Source organism: Phyllostomus hastatus, unplaced genomic scaffold, assembly GCF_019186645.2.
Source record: "Phyllostomus hastatus isolate PE091 unplaced genomic scaffold, TTU_PhHast_1.1 phas_scaffold_585, whole genome shotgun sequence".
In the NCBI taxonomy this organism is placed as follows: Eukaryota; Metazoa; Chordata; class Mammalia; order Chiroptera; family Phyllostomidae; genus Phyllostomus; species Phyllostomus hastatus.
This window is the reverse complement of record NW_025334037.1, coordinates 19,136,823-19,160,997: the sequence shown is the minus strand read 5'-3', so window position 1 is coordinate 19,160,997 and position 24,175 is coordinate 19,136,823. Positions and strand designations below refer to the sequence as shown.

At 45.5% G+C, this 24,175-nt stretch overlaps 1 protein-coding gene across 3 annotated transcripts in view; it reads right to left on the bottom strand.

The window, feature by feature from the left end:
- KIAA1549L (KIAA1549 like) overlaps window positions 1-24,175 on the bottom strand; it is a 230,984-nt gene that overhangs the window by 96,271 nt on the left and 110,538 nt on the right. For 2 of the 3 annotated variants that reach the window (XM_045825250.1, XM_045825251.1), the window contains exons 2-3: window positions 1,662-4,235; window positions 651-1,262 (exon numbers count right to left, since the gene is read on the bottom strand). In XM_045825250.1, coding sequence (XP_045681206.1) covers window positions 651-1,262; window positions 1,662-4,235 — 3,186 coding nt within the window. The remainder of the gene's footprint in view (window positions 1-650; window positions 1,263-1,661; window positions 4,236-24,175) is intronic. The other variant, XM_045825252.1, reaches the window with a different exon arrangement.

Here is a 24,175-nt window from a genome sequence, read left to right as displayed (position 1 = left end):
GGTCTCCTTTTTAACATTAAAAGAAATCCTGGGTTCCCACTAAGTGTACCCTGGCTGTACTTTTCGTATCTGCTGATTGAGAACATACATGATGACAAGCCTTTCTGAATTCTGCAGTACTTCCCAAGATGGTATGTTTTACTAACACAGCATTCATTCATGTGAAACGTCACTGACCCATCTGCTCTATGGGCAAACCTCAGTGCACACGTGCTTTTTCAGACCCCGGCTTACCGGATTTCCAAGGGACCTCTGATATCAGAAGTGATCCCAAGACTAGAATCGTATCATGTAATGCTTGTCCTCACTTCTGTCACTTGATAAAGCCTGAGGGTTCTCAACCCTGGCACTACTGATACTTTTGGGCCAGGCTGTTGTTTGTTGTCAACCGTCCTGTGCCATGCAGGATGCTTGGCAGAGCCCTAATCTCTGTCTCACTAGTTGCCAGCAGCACCCTCCCCACCCTTTAAATTGTACATATCCCAAAACGTCTCCAGATGTGGTCAAATGTCCCCTGGGCAAGGGGGAATAAAAGTGCCCCTGGTTGAAAATCCCCAAACTCAAAGATATCTAATAATTCTGTTGCATCTCTGAAGCCATCATGTATGTACTTGCTGCTTTCAAGTAAAATCAAGGTAGTGGAGTCTTACCTATCTTTACCAAGAGTTTACTGGACATCTGGCACTCCAGGTTGGACACTACCTTGCCAGTGGTGACCATAGCTGTCGACACAGCGGGAAGAGCAGCATTTGGGTTTTCTGCCAGCAGAGGCGGCAGCCGGGTCGCCCTTACCGGTGCAGTAATGGACGTCAAGGCTGCCGTGATTGTCAGGGAGCGTGTGGTGGACGCGCGGGGCAGGTCTGAGTTGGTGGGGTTCGGGAAGTTCGTGTGCATGGCTTGTGGTTTCCTGGGGAGGTGTGTTGTGGACAACAGGCCAGAGGCGGTGCCCGGGTTCCCTTGCATGGCCGTGTGAGTGTTCATAGTGTGTGCGGACCTTGCAAACATATAGGTTGGAGTGAATGAGAAGGCTGGATGGACCGCGCCTGGGGTCGCCTTTGGGCCAGACGCTGTGTTGTTTGTGACATTTTTAGCTAGAGCAGTGGTCAGACTGCTCTTGACCAATCCTGAGACCCCAGCTGAAGGGTTGCTGCCAGTGTCCTTGGCAACCAGGGCTGCAGACAGTGCTGGACTTGATTTCCTCAGAAACAACGTGGAAGCTGCTGCTGTTGTTGGTTCCGCCTCAGACGACACTGCAGAGTCCGCTGTAAAGAGAGAAAGCAAAGGTTGTCATTGGCCCAGAGTACACACATCACTTGTGGTGATGAGTGGATATAAGTTATGGGTTTGCTGCGGTGAAAAGCCTCTGTGCTCTGAAATTTAAGCAAAGCAGCTTAGGCTCATTAAGTCAATTAAGCATAATGAAGATGACAGTTATAGCAAAGCTATGGCTGGTAATAAGGACACTTAAATTGAGAATACTTAAAAAAAAAATCAAGTCAGCAGAGGATCAAGGACATGACTGCTTGGGGCTGCTAATCCATTCATCAGTGAGACTAGGTGTGTCTGCTCATGAGCAAAGCTGGGTATCTGTGTTGAGCTTGAAGATGCTTTGGCCACAGAAGCAGTCATACCTGTTTTCTGGGTACCAGGAAACAAACTACCTGCATTAGTGGCTGCCCCTGTCCATTTCTCGGGGTGCTGAGAAGGCAGAAGCACTTTGGATGGGGTCCTGAATAAGGCACTGGTTGACAGAGGAGATTCAGCAGTAGAGTGATATCTCGGGACACTCTGGAATGGTGTGGAAGCATTTATCCCGGGAGATGGATAGATGCTGCTGGAAACTTGGAAACTTGTATCCATTCCATCTGAAAACACTGCCCGCAAACCAGCTGTGGAAGGCAGACTCGGAGAGGTTAGCCAGAGCGAACGTGTTGGGTGGGCAGGCTGCTGCAGATGGGGAGGAGACTTGACGTGTTGGCTGGTGGATGGGTGATCTTCAACCTCAGCTGCTTGGAAGACCCCGGAGTGGTTGTTATTACTCATGGACAAGATGCCTGTATGGTTTCCAACCATGGTAATGGCTGGCTGTTGGACTGGCTGGCTGGTGCTTGTGTCAAGGACTGGATCCTGAATGCTAAAGCTGTCTGCCGTTGCTGAATGCCCAGCAGTGTCTTTGGAATGCTGAGATTCTATTGTACTGACAGCTGAAGCTAAATCATCGGGAGCAGTAGAGGAGGCTGAATGAGTTTTCCAACTTGTGGAGTTAATTGTGTGCCCATTTACATCGTAATTTGTTGGCTGCTGCGTGCCAGATACGGTTGGTTCTGTGGAAAGGAATCCAGTTTCCGCTGAAAGAGAACTCCAGAAAACATCTGTGACTGCTGGCTTTTTCCCGTTTCCCATTGTTGAGAAATCATAGACCTCAGTGGAGGAGGGAAATGCTGTCACCTGTTTGGAAGCTGGAACTGGCAGCTCGGAATGGTCTGTCGCAGCTGCGTAAGTCTCTGGACTGCTGTTGGGAGAGCTAGGAGATGGTGAAACAGTCTGGGTAGCTCGTCCGGAGGGGATGGAACGTGGAGGTAACTCTGAAGGAACGGTTGTTCTTGGTGTTGCAACGACAGTGGATGAAATACGATCAGTGCTAAAACCAGAGGCAAATCCATTTATAGTGTGAAGACTCCGAATCTCTTTACTTGGGAGGGTCTGGAGAGCAACTGTGAAATTTGCCTTTTCGTTTTCCTTTGAAACAGCTGTCACGCTATTCTCTTTCTGCCGGGGAAATGTCCGAGTTGTGGCGAGGAGATTTGGAAATTTGCTTGAGAGGAGGAAATCCGAAGCTGCAACAGGAGCGGATCCATCATGGCCCTCGTCCTGAGGAGTAGGCTTTCTGGGCTCGATGGATGGGAAGGCATGATTCTGTGCCGGCTGCAGGAAAGTAGGTGGGGAGGGCACATCTGCCGCTGCGCCCTGCGATAGAGATGCAGGAACCGCCCCAGAAAAGTTGGCTTGTCCTTGGCCAGCTGTAGTGGGAGGCACAGGAGAAGGCACCCAAGAGAAAGATGTGTGTTCTGCTGAAAGGGCAGGCCCTTCAGAATTCTCTGGGGCTGCTGACAAATGCAGTGGGTTAGCAGAGTCCTTTGCGGTGGCGGGGGCTGGCTCTCTGCTGGTTGTTTCCATTGCCACTGACTCAGCAGCAGTCTGGAAAAACAAAGAAGGCACAGCCTCACGGGTCGCTGCTGTGGCCACGCTCTTCCAAGCTGGCAAAGCCACCCCACTGTGTACTCTTTCATCCACCTCAGCTTCGATTGGCTGGATGGATGCAGGGCTTGAAGCCACTTCCAACCTTGACCATGAGGGAGTTCCACCTGGCAGCTGAAGACTTCCAGGTGCTAGGGGATGGAGAGACAGATGGGCCAGTTCTGCCCCGGAGCTCAAAAACTCTGGTGTGGGGGAGCTTGCTGAGCGAGGACTCTCTGTGGAGGACAGCTCCGAATACTGCTTTGTTGAAGATCCAGAAAAACCTAGATGAGGGATGCCTATTAAATCCTGAGCATTTCTGGATGGAGTGTGGTTCGTTTCATCAGCAAATGGGTTTAGGGGATTAGCTACACTCTGACTTGAAGAGGAGTCTGTTGGAGCTGTTTGGGGGAGTAAAGGCACTGTGATGGGTCGCTCGGCTGGCTTAGAAAAGATGATGGAATGAGGTGAGTCAGGAGCCAATGAAGAGGATGGAGATGGAGGGAGAAGTGGAAGGATGTCTGACCTCAGAGAATGTCGTTCTGAGATGGAAGGAGTCCCTACCCACACTGGCTGAGATGGGAGGGCAGGGCTCAAGGACGGCACTGATGGGGCAGTGGACAATGGGGGGAGCATGCTAGTGTGAGGCAAACCTGACACGCTGGCTGTCTCTTTTCCCCCTTGAGGTCCTGGTTGGACCAGCGACTCAGTGGAATCCTTGTAAGGCTCGAAGGAGGAGCTATATCCGCTTCCTTGGTAAAGGGAAGAAGAGAAGTCCCCATGAGCCCTAGCTCTGCGGTGTATCTTGGGAGGAGGTGTTCGTGTGAACTGCGGCACGCTGGTGTTGTCGGGGGGCGGTCCCAGCACATTCTTGATTCTGTTCACTGCCGAGGAAGACTGGACTTCTGAGAAAGGCCATGTTGGTGAAATTGGTAACAATGTCCCAGGAGGAAGTGACGCAGGGTTTGGGGTCACGGTTACCGGCAGATCCGAGGTTCCTGTGGAACAAAGCATCGAGCAGTCAGGCACAGTCAGTCCTCAGATGCCCGAGGTGGTAAGTCCCGGAGAGAAGGGGTGGGCCAGCCAGGCACCGCTCAGACCTCTTCCACCCGTCCCAGACACCACACTAGACACACGCAAACAATGAATTACACAATCAGAAATGTTCACACACTGCAGCTGCTGCACAGGGCAGGATTGGTGACTACTGGTCTCTGAGAAGCGATGTTTAAGCAAAGACGTGGGACATACTTGTGTATTTTGAGTCCTTTTTCTGTCCCAGCTATGGGTACAAACACTGTGAATCTCACAATCTAGAAAGTCAAAGATGAAGGTGGCTGCCTGCCATGGCCAGTGACCCCGCAATCAAGCTCACCCAGAAACCCAAACTGCCAAATGAAAGGGCCATGTATCCAAACGCAAATCTTTTTTTTTTGGACCCTAAAGCATCTCAAGCAGAATAAGTGAGGTTGCCTATGTCTGGAAAGACGGCAGCAGGGAGACATCTATCTTGCGGATTTAAAAGGATTCTGGATGCTGTTATTCACCCCATGTCAACAAGCACCAGGGATTTCTTTCAGATGAGGCTATTTCTGAAAGAAACACTGTTCACACCTGACCTAGGACCAGAGACACGTCTCATAAAGCCTGGTGTCCCTATAGGCACTGGCAGCACCTATGGGTGGGACTGCGGGCAGAGAGGCAAGGACTCAGGGCACAGAGCGGGGAGCTCCATGGGATGGGGGCAAGGAAACAACCGATCAGAAAGGGGAAAATGTCACACTTGGGAAGAGAAATGGCATTCTCCATGACAGTCTTTTGACCCTCTTTCAATGGTTCTGTGATGTGGATGGCCCCACGGATGGCTAAATGCTGTTAAGTCATATTTTAAATTAAACATGAAAAAGAAAGAAAAGGTACTTCTAGAGCTTTCTACATTGTTAGTGAAAAACTTTAGAGCTGTCTGATAGGAACAAATAAGCCAAGCATTGCAGCCAGCAAATATGGGTGTGCTTGCACCCCCCAGCCGCCTGGATCTGCCTCCTGGATCCCCGCTGTATGAGGTGGGGGCACTAAGAACGTAAAACATCCTACCAGGCTGCTGCAAGGAACAAATGAAATCAGGAAGGTGGAAGGAAGGGCTCTCTTCAAGCAGAAAAGCATTCAACAAATGCAGCACTACACAATGAGCTGTTGTTATAGGCTCTAAGCCCTGTTTTTTTTTACCCTGTTGTTCCTGTTGATTTGTTTAACAAAAGAGGACACTGTGGCCCAGAAAGGGGACACCATTTGCCAGAAGCCACAGAACTGATTGAGGACAGAAGCGGCTTCAGCAACAAAGTTTCCTCAACTCCCTGGGCGCCATCTTCTGTTTCTGCTGCTTCTCTCACACCAGGGCCTGCCCCTCACGCTACCCCCACTGGATTCTGCCAACAGCAAAAAAATCAAACTGAACCTGAAATCTTAAAATATTTGGGTGTTTAGAATATGCAATATACTCTGTAGTCGCAAAAGCTAAGCAGTGACGGTTTTCTGAAATATTATTTTCTGTTTCCTTTGATAAGACTTGGAATTAGTTATCACAAAAATTTTTCCTTTTTGATTCTTTGTTTTCTTTTTTTTTTTTTAATTTCCCATTCTTGGGATTTACAGAGACCCAGGAAACAGGCCTTCAGTCGTTTTTAGAACAAAGCAGGATATAAATCAATGCTACTATAAAGGCGGGTGGGTGGACTTGTTCGTTCGGCCTATAAGCAAGAACTAGCCCCTTGTCCTGAGCAGGCAGTCCTCAAAGCCTCCTATCAGCTCCTTCATCTCATCATCACGAGACACTAAAGCCCTTACCTGCAGGATCCAATGCTCCCTCGGGCCCCTGGTAGCCAAAACCCCTTACACAGAAATAAGTGGTGAGATGCTCTTACAGCTACAGGACAGCAAAGTCTAACATAGCGTTTCATTCAAATATCTGTGCTCCTTGGGAAATGCCTTGGTTTGCAATAAAAATTGTATTTCTGCGTTACCACATGCAGTCAGTTTCATATGGGAGTTTTGCAATTTTACAGTTATTAAAATTTCAGTTGTGCAATTCTACATGGAAGGCTGATACCGCTTTCATCACTCAGCCCTTCTATTCATGTTGCCTATCTTCTGGATGGACTCGGCTTCACTCTGCTCATGCAGTCTTGCCTTGTTCTGTACATGGGTGGTACAGGAAGCCAGGGAGGAAAGCATGTTCACTGCATTAGCAAATGACACCAAATCCAGACATGAATAACTTCAGAGAAACTTACTTCCAAGACTTAACAACGGACTGAAATTACTGATAAAAGATAGAAAGGCTAGCCCTTTGTCCAAATAGTACCGAGACAGGAACAGCTTCCCTTTAAGAACAGCTTACGTTGCCTGTAGGCAGAGTTAACTGGAGCTCGTCCTGAACTAGAATAGGAATGTAGGCTAGTAAAGAAATAACAGATTCTTAGGTCACATTAAAGTGTTTTCACTCCTAAAATAACAAATATCTCATACTTAGAAAATAAGATCTATACTGTCTCTATGTAAAGCAGAGAGACTAAATAATGAAAAACATACATGGCCTATGGCTTATGGAACTCAGTCTTATGGGCGATGTGGACTTAAACATTCTCACCACTGTATAAAAAGATGCTCTGACCTTAACGAGATGCAATAAAAGGAAGTGACCTGATCAGGGAGGTCAGAGAGCACATCATGGAGTAAGTGACTAACGGGAAGAGATCCAAAGAACAAGCAGAAGTTAACTAAGCAAAGCAGTAGGGAAAAACATCCCACACAGAGGGACACACAAATGCCAAGAACCTGGGGCAGGAAGAAGCACAAATAGTACCGGGAACTGAAAGAAGGTGCCCAGAGCTAGATCAGGGAGAACATTAGTAGGCACGGCACAAGGTAGGTGATGGCCTGCCCACTGTAGTGTCACAGGGTCTAGTTTGAAAAGGTGGGGGACGGAGGGGAGGGGGGTGATGCACAAGAGCAGATTTGTGACTGAGAGCACTCATTCTGGCGCTGGACGAAGAACAGACTGGAAAGCAGCAAGAGTGGATGACAGGGGACCGGTAAGGAAAACCTGCAGTGGTCCAGCCATATGAGGTCAGCAAAGCTGCAAACAGCAGTTGAGCAATGGGTGGGAGACCGATATAGATAATAATCCCCCGTGGCCCCTTTCAAATCCCAGAGTTCAGGATAATGCAGCCCTTTAAATAGGTTTGTGTTTGTATATGCGATAGTTTTATTTTTTAATGGCTGCAAATTCTCCTAAATGCCTTTCATTGAGAAGTGGGGTCTGTGTCCCCTCCCCCTGAATCTGGGTGAGCTGGAGACTGTTCAACCAATTAGAGTATGGCAGAAGTAATGCCACGTGACTTGTGAGGCTACCATCAGAAAAGGCCAGGCAGCCTTCGCTGGGTCTTTTGGAACGCTCACTCTCCATATGCTCCCTCGCTCCCCCTCCTGGAACCCGGCCACCGCCCTGTGAGCAGTCCGAGCCACATGGACAGGCCATATGTAAGTCCTCCAGTCAACAGTCCCCGCTGAGCCAAGCGCCCCAGTCATTCCAGCCCGGGCCCGGGCATGTGAATGAAGAAGCCCCCAGAAAACCCTAGCCCCCAACCACCTGAACCACCCTGGCTGCCCGAGTCCGCCTCACTGAGCTCCGAGGCATCATGAAGCAGAGACAAGCCCTCCCCGAGGTGCTCGAAACCACGAGCACTGTGAGAGGGTTGTTATTTTACGGCACGAAGCGAGGGGTGGTGTGTCACACAGCAGAGATAACGGAAACAGTGCTGGGTTGGGTCCCTCGTGCCTGGGAAGTGGGTTTGTATAGATTTAATTAGGTCTTCAAAAAATTGCAGAAGCCAAAATCATTTAAGAACTTTCATTTCAATAAAAATTACTTCTGTGTTCTACATGAGGTTTTAGAAAGGTGTCGAAGCTAACAAGCAAAATATATCTGTATTTCTTAAAAGTTGTGTCGGGGAAGGGATAAGAAGGGAAGATGTGTTTTGAGGGGGAAGTGAGGGTAGATGGTATTTATAAAGAAGGGGAAATTCAGTTAGGAGAAGTAGAGCATGACAAAACTTCAGAGAGCTTAAAACACTCAGAGGAAGGCCGTGAAGCAGAAGTTTGATTTAGGGGGTGTGCTGGACACTCTCTAAGGCAGCCCCACGATCCCCGTCTCTTGGTGGCCATGCCTCTGTGTGACCCCCTCCTACAGAATGAGCAGAACCTGTGGCTTGTTTCTAACCAACAGAATACGGCAAAGGTGATGGCGTGACGCTCTTGTGACTACATCATCTTAAATAAGCCTCCAGCAAGCTAGCGGACTCACTCTCCCTGGTGGCCTGATGAATTAAGAGGCCATACTGGGAAAGCTCAAGGGACCAAAAAAAATGTGGGTGGCCTCTAGATACCGCTGCAGTCTCTGGGAACTATGGATGGCCTCTCTGAGCAGAAGGTGGTCTCCAGCTGAGAGCCAGCAAGAAGCCAGAGCCTTCAATCCAGCAGCCACAAGGAAACAAATTCTGCCAACAACTTGAGTGAATTCAGAAATGGACTCTTCCCCAGCCGAGCCTCCAGGTGAGATAGCACAGCCCAGCTGACACCACGACTGACTCCTTGTGAGACCTTGTGCAGAAGACCCAGAAAAGCTGTGCCCAACCTCTGGGCACGCATTGTTTTAAGCCCCAGAGTTTGCGGTAATGTGTTACCCAGCAACAGAAACTAACACAGGTGGGCAGTAAGGACCTGAGGCAGGTGCGTGGCGGAGCAGGGGTGGAGAAGGAAGACGGGAGCACGAGGTACCACAACTGCAGAGTGGCGTGAAGGATGGCGAAAAGACAATCCAGACTGTGGAAAAGAAGCTCAAGGGAGCATGTTTTGATTGGAATATCACAGAGAACAAGCTGTGAAATAGAAATTCTAACCTAATACCCGGGACACGGAGACAGTTATCTGAAGAGAACAGAAAGCTTTGCAAGGGTAGAAACGAAGCCACGTGGCGACGAGCAGCAGACACGTGGCAGGCACTGTGCTGTGGGGCAGGCAGTGCTCTCCTGCCACATCCCACTGTTCGGGGGTGGGGGAGCAAACCACGTCATTCTGGTCACACTACTGAATTCTGGTTCTTCCCAATGAACTCCTACTGACTCTCCAATCTCTCCCCGCCAAATACCCCCATAACGTTCTTCTGCTTAGAATGACATGGACGATTCTTTGCTGAAATGTGGTAGCTGTCTTCAAAGAATGCACGGAAAGCGAAGGCAAACCCCATACACCAGAGAGGGAGATGGAGGACTGGCTACCCTTTCTGGTCACTGACAAGTACCACTCATTCCAGGGACAACCGAACAAGTACCTTCTGTTCACACGGCGTTTCCCACAAAGGGGCTGGTGACTTGGGGAACATTAAAGGGAAGTAGCTTAAATGGCAAGAGATTTAAGGAGGTGCTGGATGAAGACAGATAGGGGGCAGAAATGGATTTACGTTGGAAATGAGTGACCCTCATCTCTCCCCACCCTAAGGAAACAAGAATGGGCAGCCCCACAAAGCCTATTAGACAGCTGACACACACATCCTAAACTCAGCTTATTTGAGCCAGGTTTAAATAAATCTGTGGTTCTCAGAGCTTCAGGAAGGTGTTCAGTCAGTCCTGTAAGACCATCATGCTTAATAATGACCTGCACGAGTACGCACACACAGGTTAAGTATCAAACTCTTTTGCTTACCAAGTTTGCATAGAGTCCCGTGAGAGCTAAACTTAGTCTTGAACCAAGAGTCAGGAAGCAGCAGATCATTAACAGAGTAAAACATAAAGAGTTAAGAAAAAGTGCCTGGTCAGGTTGGATGCATAGTCGCATTGACTGGTGCTCAACACGGTGAGAGCTGCTGCCCTGGGCTCCCAGCCCTCAGCACCCCAAGGGGAACACTGAGATGTGTAAGGATGGACCGGTCAGGCCGCCACCTTCCCCAGGCCCTTCAGCCTGCTAGTTCCTCACTCTCCCTTGCCGGAGACTCAGACCCGAGCGCTGATGCTGCTGTGTATCCTCAAATCCACCCTGAGGCTCCCGCAACAAGCACACTTGGGCCTCACCGAAGCCCCCGGGGACTTCAGGCTCCTCCTGCTGCTGCTACTCCCCCCTGAGCCTCTGTCTTCAGTCCCTACAGCTGTGTCAGTCCCCTGCTCATGGCTGTTCTACCCCAGACCCCGAGCAGAGGCCCTGCTTTCCAAAGTCGTCAGAGTCTGCTACTTCAGGGTGTCCTCCGCTCAGGTTTAAAGGGCTTCCCAACGCTGCCTCGATTTGCTTCCTGTGTTCCTCAAAACTACACTTGTGACCCAAACATAATGACTGTCCCTTCCCACTCAGTGAGGCTCTTTTGACTGCTGAAGACACTGCAGAGAAGACAGCTTAGGCTCCCCACTGAGGTCGCGAGACTTTTCACTCCGTCCCACTCACTGCCCACCTGCGAGTTTTCTTATTTGCAGCTCGTAAAGAAAAGCAAACCCAGTCACTAATAGCTCTAGGTATAGGAAACTAAAGCTACCAATAAACACGCATTAATAAATATCCTCAACCCCTCTTCCTTGTATGCCAGAGAAAAGTATCTGCAGCTTCCTGCAGCTTTCTACCAGGCCCCAGAGTCAAACTGCCTGGATTCAAATCCCACACCTCCATTTGCTAGCTGTGTGACCTTGGACAAGTTACTTAACCTCTCTGTGCCTCATTTCCTCATTGGTAAAACGGGGATAGTTACAGTATTTACCTTGTGAAATTCTTTTAAGGTTTAAAAAGAGGTGATACATGTAAAGTCTTAGAGCAGTGCTTTGTGCACCAAAAATGCCAGCTACTATTGGTATCGTTACTGTTGCTGTGGCCATTATTTACTCAGCCCAAGGTGGGCACGGACGGAGGCACTCGCAAGCTTCCTCAAAGAACCTGGATGTCGTTAGAACTCAGAGATGCCTGCAGATCACGCATTGTCACCACCCCACGCACGTGTGGAAGCACTTATAGTTTGAGAATATCTTCACACCCTAATCCCTCCTTGAGGTGGAGGAAAGGTTATTATCCCCACTTTAGAGGTGAGGAAACCAGGGCTCAGGGAAGTCAAGTGCTAACTTGGTCAAGGTCACACGGAGAGTTATCCTGCAGTCAAGTATGTCTCAACTCTTTTGACTTCAGCACCAAGCCTGGGGTGGGTTCCCTCCTCCCAGAGGGACCCCCACAGCCCGGAGCCCACACAGGGGCTCCCTCTTTCCCCCGAGTTTGATGTCATGTCCCGCTCTGGCACCGCTTGGGCGAACATCACTGAGCACAGCTCTAAATCACAGACCTGCCAGGCTCTGATTCCCAGAAGGTCAGAGAGATGGATGAAGGGCCATTTGCTATGCTGAAGCATTCACCCCATACCCAGCAGTTCTGAAGTTTGGCGCCTGGGACACTCTTGCCTAAGATGATCTCTCTTGGGGCTTTTTAAAGCAAAATGCGCAAGTTAATAGAATCAAATTGCCATTCCTTGAAGGGATGCCAGCAAACAGAAGATTCTGTTTAATGCTTCCACAGAAGCATCTGCACTTTCAAAGCCCTTTCAGAGTTGTTTTCTTTTTTGCAAAAGTCCACTGCTTTCAAATCCTTTGTGAAACAGGTTTAAAAATAAAGGTGACTTTCCCCCCATGATATACAATTTCACTCTCATTTTTTTAAAACTTCAGTTTACGTGATCATGACAGAAAATTTAGAAAAGATGGAAAAGTAGAAGGAAAAGAAAAAGAAGCCCACGCCCTTCTCAGCCCTCCCCACATGCAAGTCCCACCACATGCAGAAAACCAGGGTTCACGCTACGGTGACCCGTACATCCAGGCTGCACTCTCGGAAACGCTGTGGTCTGCGTGCTTTACAGATCTGCAGGCACACCACACACCCAACCCTGCACCTACTTCTTCTCTTTTAGCATGACATGAAAACAGGCTTCCATGTTGGATAAGGCTGCACAGCATTTCCACTAAGTCACGGTATGTGTTTTTTGTTTAAACATCCCCCAACTGTCAAGGAACAGCTTGTTTACACATTTTCAGTATAAATAATTTATAATTTTCATTGTAAATAATGGCCTCATACCCTTTCGGTTTCATCATTACATGTGGCAGGTGGGACAGTCACAAAGACCTCCTCTTACGGACTAGTAAACCAGTGGGACTTGGGGTTCCTCCCCTCCCCCTGTGCCCTTCTGATCTTTCTGATGGGGTCATTTGTAAGTTTAAAACCTTCATCCCACAAGGTGGCATCAACTCAACCATAAAAAAACACAATTAATCACCAATAACTGACCTTCATAACTAGGACAATCCTATTAGCAAATCTTTTTCACTTTTCATATTAATTTTCACTATTTAATTCCAATGGCCCGAAGGGAAGTTGAGGCCATTTAAATCCACTAGGCAAGAAAGACTGGAGACACAGCAAAGCCTGTTCCTAAAGCAGAGCAGCAGCAGGGGCCTAGATAGCTGGACACAGAGACAGCGCATCCCTAGGCTTCCACCATGCTGGAAGGTTTAAATGTAAGCCACTGCTAAGTGGTAGTGGGAATCGCTCACATTCCTCACGATAAATCCCTTTTCTCCAACCGAAATTCTCCAATGCACTTGGGCAATCCATCTGGCTTTCTTAGCTCTAGTAAGACTCACTGAGCTTCTGCATTAGATTTCTCCCCTGAAGCCTGCTTAGTTCCACAAGTAAGAGTGTGGTTTTGGGGATGACTTATTCAGCAAAGCTGCAAAGTGAACACTTTCCTGTTAAAATTCCTTACAAATGTAACTACAACTCGAGCTGAGATGCTGAGATGACAAAGCAGAGATAGAACGAGAGCTTCTCATATATACATATAGAATATAATGTATAGAATATATATACATACAGAATATGTTATATGTGTATATATTCTATAATATATATTATATTGTACCATATAATATATATTATATTCTATGATCTATAGAATTATAATTCTATATTCTATATAGATGATATAGATTATATATTCTGTAATATATTATATTCTATAGAATTATATATTCTATATATAATAGAATCTATATATAGATAGATACCTGCCACATGTAATATAGATAGATTCTATGTATAGATTCTATAGGTTCTATTATATATAGAATAGAATCTATATTCTATTATGTTCTATAATATATATTCTATATATGTATATCTATTCTATTATATGTATATGAGAACACTTTTGATATTTAATTCAGAAATGAAAAAAACTAAACAGACAAATTGATATATGAAAGTGGAGCCACTCTTGAAAAAGGTACCAGGACTAGTCAATTCAGCTGAGTTGTAGCTTCTAAAAAATAGGTAATTCTAATGTTATTAAATCAATTCAGGCCTTTGAAATATATGGAAATGTCCCAATTCATTTGAAACCAGTCCTGCTTTAACATCAAAATCCAATAAAGATACCTTAAACAAATAAACAATGATCAAAATATGTAAATGAATACAGGGAAACCTAGCAAAAAATGTATGTGTGGGGGAGAAAAGTACAATAAAAAATAGAAGGTTGGGTGTACTCCAGGATCACAATTACACAATTATATAAAAATTATGTATGTGTATGTAAACAATAATACATTATTTAATGCATAAATTATTTTTAAAAATTTAAAAAGTCTGTGACACTTCTGGCTGGTGTGGCTCAGTGGTTGAATGCTGGCCTGTGAACCAAAGGGTCACCAGTTCAATTCCCAGTCGGGGCACATGCCTGGGTTGCAGGCCAGGTCCCCAGTGGGGGCATGCAAGAGGCAACCATACATTGATGTTTCTCTCTCGCTCTTTCTGCTTCCCTCCCCCTCTCTCCAAAAAAAAAAAAAAAGTCTGTGACAGTCAGCACTAACACATACACAATCACATGAACCAAATGCACCTGCACACGAAAGGGGGATATACGACTTTTCATGGCATTTACGGACCAAATAATATGATGCTGGGCCGAACTCTGGACTCTCGATGTCCTGCTGCTGTCACTGGCAGCCCCAACCTTGCACCATCTACAACATTGCTCATGAGAGGCAGAGACCTTCCCATTCCCTTTCATCTCATGGAATATTTCATTAGATTGAAAATAAAATAAACCTCTATTAAAGATATCCAAACAATGTGACATATTCTAAAACTAAGAATAAGCAAGGATAACCATGTCAGGATATTTATTCCAATAAATACTGGTCCCATGCAATGGCCTGAGGGCAAAAAAGTTCTGTATTCAAAACCACTCAGGAAATCTCTCTGGGCAAGTGACCATGTGGACAGAACACTGAAAGCTTTGAACAGCATTGTAGTAAACCCTCTGTTTAACCTAGAAACCCCCAAACTAGTTGACTATGGAACTCTTTCTTCCTTTTCTTCTCTGCATGATACCAGTTAATATCCCAAGGAAGCACTGTTCCGAAGGACACCGCATGGGAATTCTAGCTTAGGTCATTGCAGAGGGCAAAGTCGTTGCCCTTGGGCAATTTTGGACACAGAGACAACCCAGAGAAGAACTGATGGGTGGACTGAATCCATCACAGAATCAGAAAACAAGTTCTTTGTCAGGTAGTTGGCAAAGTCTGCTCCTGTGTGCTTGTCGCACAGGGTACTTTACCAGATGTACACATGAACTCTTCCGTCGATGTCGTCACTTGAGACAGCATTGGGTGAGCACTAGAAAAACTGTCAAGCGCTGTTGTAAATGTAGAAGGACCATCATTATTATGCTGATTGTCTCTAATGCCATCGTGGATGCTAAATTACTTTAGATAAAAGGATAATATCAATAACTTGACTGTTTTCCTCCCTAACTGGAGACATACCAGAAAAACGCCCTACTGGAAAAGGTGGTGTGATACTCCATGGAAACTGATGTGAGTCTTACGGTCAGCCACTAAACACCTTCAAGGATTATGTGGGGGCCAAAGAAGCAGAATATGTTGCTAATATTAATAACAAATATTATTATTAACTCTTAATTCATACTCGATGACTGATTCAAGCTTAAGTTTTACTTCAGAAATCTAACTTCATTATAATGAATATCACTAATTTGGGATTCATTAATACATATTCTTATAAAAATTATCAACCAATTCTAGCAGTACTGAATACTGATTAAACATATTGACTCCAAAATTTTAAAAAAATCTATTCTAAGTAAATAATTTCCAAACCTTTGAGAAGCACCTGAATTCAAAAAGATGGCCTATATGTTCATAGCAAATAATGTCATTTATCATTTACTTGCCTTTAGTGTTTACCTACATAGCCATAGCAAATAGCATTTATTTTTAAAAAGTCTACAATTTAGAAATTTCTGAGACTACATTTTCTCTCATTTGATATAAAATAGTAAGATCTATCTATACTAAGTCTCCATTTATTTCATCAACAAAGGTTCCACTCCTATCTCCCAGTGTTCCCCTAGTAATAGCCAAAATCATTACACATGACTTTTCAGGAATGGCAATGGATTTTCCTTTATCCTCCCAGTCTCCTCCAGGCCCGTCAGTGCCTGGCAACAGAGTTCCAAGATGCCTGGCCAGAACTAGGGGTGCCCCTAAGAGGGCACCAGAGTGAGGGCACTGTCCCCACGTGACCTAGCCAACACGGATGCCACTCTTCTCTGGGAGAAGCCTAGGACACAAGCACACCATTTGGTGGCAGTCAAGAAGGAGATGCCACGTGTGTCTGCCTAACTGCCACCTACTTCAAAGACAAGAGTCCACGGTCAAAGCATCCTACCACAGACTGCAAGTTATCCCGTCTACATTCCCTCAATAAATCAGCGGAGCTCCTAATGTATGCCAGGCATTTGCACTTACTAAACGTTTCCTACAGTTCAGCATTTTTCTAAGTGTTTGCAAATAGGAACACAATTAATCTTACAATGCTAAGGTTAATTTTATGTGTCAATGTGCTGGGGCCATGGAGTGCCCAGATTAAACATTATTCCTGGGTATGTCTGGGAGGGTATCTCCAGTCTAAGTGAGCCCCTGAACTGGTGGATTCAGCAGACAGCCCCGCCCCATGCATGTGGTCGTCACCCTGGAGGCCTGCAAAGAACAAAAAGCCAGAGCGAGAGAGGATTCGTTCTGGTCCTGCCTGTCTGAGCTGGGACATCGGTCTTCTCCCACTGTTGGGGTTGGGGTTTGCTTCACCGGCTCCCCTAGTTCTCAGGTCTTTGGATTCAGACTAGAACTACATCAGGGGCGTTCCGGGGTCTCTAGCTTCCCACTGCAGATGATGGGACTTCTCAGCCTCCAGAATCATGTGAACCAAATCCTCACAATAAATCTCCTTTTGTATACATACATATACATAGAATAAATAAATCTCCTAATTTCTTAAATGCTCTTATCCACAACTGTGTGCTGCCTCAATACAGAGCAGCGTGTCAGATGAGGTCCCTACCCCAAGCTGTTGAACTTTGAGGAACTTGAGAAAGGTTCACCTTTTCAAGATGCCACTTTTTAAAATCAAATTGCTTAACACAAGGTTTCCCAATGCTCGTCCAAACTCCAATCCAAGGCAAAGTTTTCGCTCAGCCAAGACAGAAACAAAACAACTGGAGGGGTGTGTGTGTGTGTGTGTGTGTGTGTGTTCTCACCAACTGCTTTTCTGGATCTAATGGACAATCCTCCAATTTTAGTGTCAAAATGTCCTTTCTTTGCTAAATAATGTATTGTTCATGTCCCTCCTTGACAAAATCAAAAGTTAGCAAATACAAACTGGAGTTCCAAAATTCTTCATTTTACCAGTCCACGAGCTCTCGGAGTGGGAAAGTCAGCCATCTTTTTTGAAGAAGACCTGAAGTCTCCCTTCATAGGTCAGTACCACTGACAAAGGCACTTCACACCTGTTCTCGCTGGAGAGGGGGAGGCGGGAGAGAATGCGGGGAGGACCTAACTGGGAGCAACAGCCTCCACAGAACACTGTCTGGGTGACCAAGGAAAAGCTCACAAACTTGGACTTTTTAAGGGATGGAAAATTCTCTTTCTCTGATGGCCCCTAAAGAAAAAACAGCTGTCCTCAGGTCAAGGGTTTATCTGGCCTGTGATTTTCTATACTTCTTGTTCCAATATCACTATGCAACTTCTTGAAGTTCAAAACATACACTAATACTCTCAAGATAAATAAGACACAATTCTCTCTTTTCTCCTGAATTGCTAACACTATTATTTTCACAGTAAATAATTGTTGGAACCATTACTAGTGAAATAGTGGCATGTTTTGTTGACTTCTTATAAATACCAAGAGAAATTCAGTTTCTTAGGGCACATTAGTTCGGTTGTAAACTACTTGTAATTGATTCTGAAATCCTGGCTCTTTTAGAAAATAAAAATAATGACATATATATGACACTTCAACATATATAAACCAACATTTTTATTATAGAGACATCATTAAAATCTATTTCTCTCTCAAACTGAATTGAAGTATTGAATAATTGAACCCTAAATCTATTTCAGTAGAGTGACTTTATTGGCTGAACTGCTTGCATGGTAGTGCTACACATCTTTTTATTCAGAATCCTGAAAAGTTAACTGATTATTTTTCATGCTGACCTACATCAGAGAGTTCCTATTTTCAAAACATCCAGTCTATTTAAGAGTGAATTTCCCCAGAAAAAGTGCTACACATGTACAAATAGTGATTTTAATCAGTGCCGGAGAATGACTGGGAAACAATGAAATTTAATAACAAAGGTAAAGATTATTTTATAGCTTTAATTGCAACGTTAGACCATTTTAATAGTGCTGAACAATGGAACTGACTTTATAATATCAAATCAAGTAGAAAGCAAAAGAACAACTTTATTCTATGAACCCAAAAGTCCGAGGATGCCAGAGTTCCTGGGCTTACAGCCTCCACATACAGGACAATGCCAGAGCCAACTGGGCCTGCAAAGCAACCAACAGAACAGGTGAACACAGAGCAGACCCCAGTATGTAGCGGACTGCGCTGTGATTTTGCCTCTGTCAGCGAACTCAGAGACCAAACTAGTGTATGATAAGGATCCTAGTCGGGGAAAGTAGTACAAACCTCACCCCTGGGCCTGGGGACCTGGATTCTGACCAGGCTTCTCCCACCTGCTTCTTTTTCCATGGGAAGCAGATCACTTTGCCTGATCTGGAGCCCCGTGTTCCCTCCCCCCTCAGTAACATGAGAAAGTAAGATCAGGTCATCTGTAAGAGCCCATTAATTATACCGTGATTTAAAATGAGAAAGGGTTTTTAAAAAGTTTCGTCACCCTAGACATAGATTACTCTTGCCCAACAAAAAATTTTTGTCTATGTCTCTTAAGTCTCCTTTAATCTCCAGATACCCCTCTCCATTCCCTTTGTTCCCTTAAAAGGCATCTGATAAAGAACCCAGGCCCCTTAACCTGTGGCGTTCCCGCCGTCTGGCCGGGCAGACACATTCTCATGCTGATGTTCAGCATGTGCCTCTGTCCTCTGCATTTCCTGCAAATGGACAGCTAGCTCCAGAAATGGAAGTATTTGAGTTCTTGCTTTCGTTAATTTATAACAGTGTGTTTTAAAATGAGAAGCGAACAACAACAAAAGCAATCTGCATGAACGGTACCCTCCCTCTCGTCCTCATTCTTCCAGAGCACCACCCTTTCCAAGGAGGAATAAAATAGAATGGTCAATTCTCTATGAACACCAAGGATTCTTTTTACTAGAAGGCCAGCTCTGGGCCCCTCTGCATTAGAGACAGGGGTTTTACCCCCGCCTGGTCTTTGCAAGATTCCCTCCATCCTTCTATTTGCATTCCTCTCCTCTCTTTCTAGACCTACAGCTCCCCTACCCACAGCGCTGTTACATAAGGTGGCCCTGCCACAGGGAAGCTGCCGTCAGGAACTATTCCAGGAAGAAGCCCTTCAGCAGAAATAATAGAAATATGCTGCCTTGGAAGTTTAAGCCCGTCTCTCCGGGGGAAATGAACTCCAAAAGGTGACTTTAAAAAACAGCATCATACAAGAGAGGCAGAGAGGGAGAGACGTTTCCTAGCACCGTCATCGAGGAACCGATTCTGCCACCAGCCATTACAGCTGTGCATCGTTGGCACAAATGAGTGTTCTGCAGGCAGAGCAGATGTTCCAAAGCTGCATCCTTGGTAAATAGAGATGAAAAACGTGAATTGACCATGTGACCTCACTCAATATCATATTTGAGGGTAACAGCAATTAGAACATTGAATATAATTGGAGCTAAGAATGCAAGGATCTTTTTCCAGTCCAAATATAGCTGCAGAAGACATATTTTCAAGAAGTAAAGTCATTCTCACTGTTGCCTGTCCCCACACAGTAGCAAAGTGAGCCAGTCTAATTCTGGGGCTCTTAGACAAACGTGGCTGATTCCACATCTCTGCTGAAACAACTGTCAATTCTTCAGCCACAGAAGAAATGGAGCGCTGAATTGGATGGAGGCCATGTGTAAAAAGACTTTTTGTAAAAGGATGAATAAGTAGGAAGGAAAGAGCAGAGGAGAGCATTTATAGTTCCTTCAAAATTTCAGGGGAGCAGGAATGACCTGACACATCCCATCCCACTAAGGGAGGTAGGAGGAAGAAGAGTTGGTAGACATCTGGACCTCAATTTTTTTGAGCTTTCAAATATATTTTTATTGTACCAATGGAGAGTCACATTCTGCTTAAAAATCCAAGAGGCTTTTTCCACAGATACAACCAAAAGGAAGGGAGGAGACACCAATGAAGGAAGACTACCAAGAGACTCAGAGACAAGTTATAATTTCTTCTTAAAAGAACCATTTAAAAATGATGGGCAGATATGCACATGTCCACACATAAAAAAAAATGCAAGAATGATGGAAGGACTGAAATTACAACAATTTCCTGACTGTGCTTAGAGTTTCTATTTTACCTTTATTTGCCATATTCTTTATGTTTTAAATGATCCAAGGAAAAAATCACAGATTCCATGGTCTATGGACTTCACCTTGAAATCAATCATTCACAGGCAGAGTTTAAAGTTATACTCGAGCGCCTGTTCCAACGCTGGCAGCTAGAATAAGCACTTACGGTCCTGGACTCATGTGTTCAAGATCTACAGCATTCCCTCCTTTTATAGACACCAACCTAACCTTGGGCTTGTCTCCTGAACACCAGAACAAAAATCCACTTGGAGAAGTTCTTCTGGAGCTATTCTCCCTGACCTCTTTCGGTTTCAGTTCTGGGACTGCCCAGATGGCACAGTTGGTGGTAATGGCAGGGAGGAGGTCACGTCCGTCAGGACAATGTCTTGTTTTCATTCGTTTTCATTCAGACTTTGCATTGGGCACCTGCCTCTTGGCGCTCGTGGTGCCTCCAGAGGCCCTGTGGAGCCTGGCAACAAACGTTGAAGCAATAAAGTGCCACCCACAGGACAGAGATAAAAAAGCCCTTTTGGGGTTTCCATGGACGGCTACTTCTTCCTGCCTTGGTCTTGCTCCAGAACCTGAAAAGTGTTCCTGGATCCTCTTCCATCTGTCACTCTGGATCTGCAACCCAGGAGAAGAGACCTGTATTGGGTGGAAAGGATGATGCCTTTCTCCTCCTAGAGCTGAGGCTCTGATTATCATTGCAGCAGATCGAGCAGAGCCTGAATTCTTTTTAACTGAGGGGTGATTTTTGTAATCCTGGAGGCTCCTCTGCTGGGGGTGCCCCATTTAGAAGTGTCTGAGCCTGGTCCTAAAGATCTGAAATTGGGTCTCGATTTCTTGCTTAGAGATAGTGAGTTGGTTACATTTCAAAGGTGGGTCACTTCCAGCTGATTGAACATGGCTGTCTAGATTGGTGTGAGGATTCCAAGCACAGTCCCAATTCAGCAGGTAAGTGTGCTGGCATCAATTAGTTATGTCTGACATGGAGGCTGTATTATAGAATGGAAGCATGAGTGGACAGACATTTAGCATCCTGGACAAGGTGATCTCTGAGGTTTCTTCCAGCATCTAGCCCCACTCTATTCACTTTCAGGAGATAAAACCAGAGCCAAGGGTGGCTAAGTGACTTGCCCGAGGTCTAGCACTGGATAAATCTGAACTAGAGGTCGGTCTTGGCTTCCTTATGACAGTTCTTTCTAGCACCAGATGTATCCTGTTACTTTTCTGAAGCACCTACTGGGAGACTGAGAAGAGAAAATGAAGTGAGGAGAGCAGAGAAAGAAAGTTAAACCATAACTGAGGGAGCAAATGAAAAAGAGGAAAAGATGAGCAGGATTGGGCCAGCAAACAGATGGAATTTCCAGGTTGCAACTGGTATGCAAATAAGGTCTTTCCACACCTGGTAAATCAAAGATACTGACGATTTCCACCTCCCCACCCACCTGAGAAAACCCACCTGTAGCACACACACCCTCCCAGCTCTACCCCTGAGCAACCGCTGTCATGGCCTCGGCTGAGCAGAGCACTGGCCGTGTGAATGTGAACCAGAAGCTTGGGCACGGAATGGATAACTGGTCTGAGCTGGTCTAATTGAACTTTCCCCTAGGAATTTGAAACTGGGACCTGGAGACACGTAGCATTCTATATTGGGTGCTTGACTACGGAGGGATGCGATGTAAACCAGGAAGTTGTGTTTGGCACAGATACACGCCAGGATAGAGAATGCTGATTTGAAGAGAGAGAGAGAAGAATGAAACAGATACAAGGAGCTGCGGAGGCAAGAGACCATGTGACCTTGAGAAGAGAAAGTCAGAGAGGTCAGCGGCTCCAGTTCCACATTTTAGGGCAGCTCGTCTGCACCACCGGGTTTTGAGAGGTGTTTTGCATGCTTTCCAAAAGGCAAGCATTTTGCTTCAACTAGCTCAGGTGGGTTCTATTCCTTGCAAGCAAATATGAGCGCTGGTTTGGTCAACCGAACCCTGGTTGGTTATCATCTTCTACGAACTCAGTCCCACTGCTGTGTGCTGAGGGAGAGGGAGAGATGACAAACGGTATCCTATTAAAAGTGAAATGTTCTCAGAAAATCCAAATTTATATGCTGACCTTTGCAATAATACAGTACTGCCTTTTATCCACCAAGTAAGGCATTTAGGCAATAAATCAAATTAAACAAGATATCACCTACTTAAAATCTATTTTGTTGATTAGCATTGTAAACAAATGTGAAACAAATTTATGTCATTAATTTATTACCACAAATTTCATATACAACAACCCTAGAGTTTGGGCTGCAAAATCTGGAGAACATGGCATCCATTTGCTGTTCACGAGTTACTAAAAATCCCAGATGGTAAAGCCTTTAAAATCAACTGCAGAAAAAAAAATCAGCGTCTGATCAAGATCCTGGGGCTGTAAAATTGGCTGGTGGCGTATGAGGGAAGAGCTCATAAAACTGTGATTAAATAAAGCACCAGCGAGTGCTTAGGCAAAGCCTGTTGAAAGATGACTCTAGAGTCTCCTTGTACGAAGGCAAAATCTATAAAGTCAGGAGCAATAAACTCTTCTAAAAGACAATTCTCTTTTGCAGGGATTGGAGTTTCGCCGAAATCCTGCACATGCACCACAGAAAGCGAGAACGCTGAGGGAGGAGCCTGGGGAGCTGGCACCAGGCTAGTCCGGGTCAGTGCCGACAAGGAAAAGTCACGAGGGTTGTGAAGGATTCGTCCGTCCACGGCTTCCATGACACATTCTGGGGAAACTAATTCTCCAAACTAAATTTTTCACTATTTCTTTTTTTTTAAAGGTTTTATTTATTTATGTTTAGAGTGGGAAGGGAGGAAGATAGAGAGAGAAACATCAATGTGCGATTGCTGGGGGTTATGACCTACAACCCAGGCATGTACCCTGGCTGGGAATCGAACCTGCGACACTTTGGTTTGCAGCCCACACTCAATCCACTGAGCTACACCAGCCAGGTAATTTTTCACTATTTCAATTTTTTGTGGTGATTTTGCGGAAAATGCCATTCTAGTTTTTTTTTATTTTTTAAATATATTCATTGACTTAAGAGAGAAAAAGAAGGAAGGTGAGAGAGAGAAATATCGATAAGTTGCCTCCCATATGCACCCTGACCGGGAATCAAACCCACAATCTTTCATTGCACCGGACAATGCTCCAACCAACTGAGCCGTAAGGCCAGGGCAAAACCACTGTAGTTTATTCTTCCTTTAGTTTAATGTTTAATCTCTAAAGAGACAAACCTCCAATGCTTTTTCAGTCTGTCAGTCTTCAGGTGCTTCAAAAAAAGGTATTTGGAACAGCAAGGAACACAACAGGTAGCTCACGCTGCAACATGACTCAGCCTCTCTAAGGGAGGTACCTCGTACCTGGTGTAGAGAGCTGTAGCTTCATCTTCCCTTGTCATTTACCTCCTGGAACCTATCAGTCCAGATACCTCAAAATGTGGCATAAATAAAATAATATGGACTAAATAGTTGGGGCAGTTTTGATCTTTCATTTTCAGCAGTAGAAGATCTTGTACAAGGTAAAAGACCAATAAATGGGCATCATTTTGTCCAGATGTAGAAGACACCTTTTTGAGCTCTGTCCAGCACATGGTCCCATCTCTAGAAGTGCCCCCTCCTGAAAACATGAAGTTGGTTTGCTACCAACCCCAATTCTGACTGTCCTGAGAGGGAACACCTGTCCCAGGGGAAGCCCATCACTCTTGGACACCCAACATCAGGGCATCCATGGCCACAGAGCACTTTGGGAGCTGTGTGTGGGACACGGGGCTCCATGCTGCCACTTCAGGTTGGCTATTTGTACCCCAGACTCAGAGAAAGTCTCCGGATAAACAGAAAGGACAGCACCAGAGAGAAGGAGAAACATAAAACCACTAAAAATAATGGGCTGTCCTTTGCATATAGGCAATCTGCTTTCTAAGTCTCACAAATGGAATGTGAACAAAA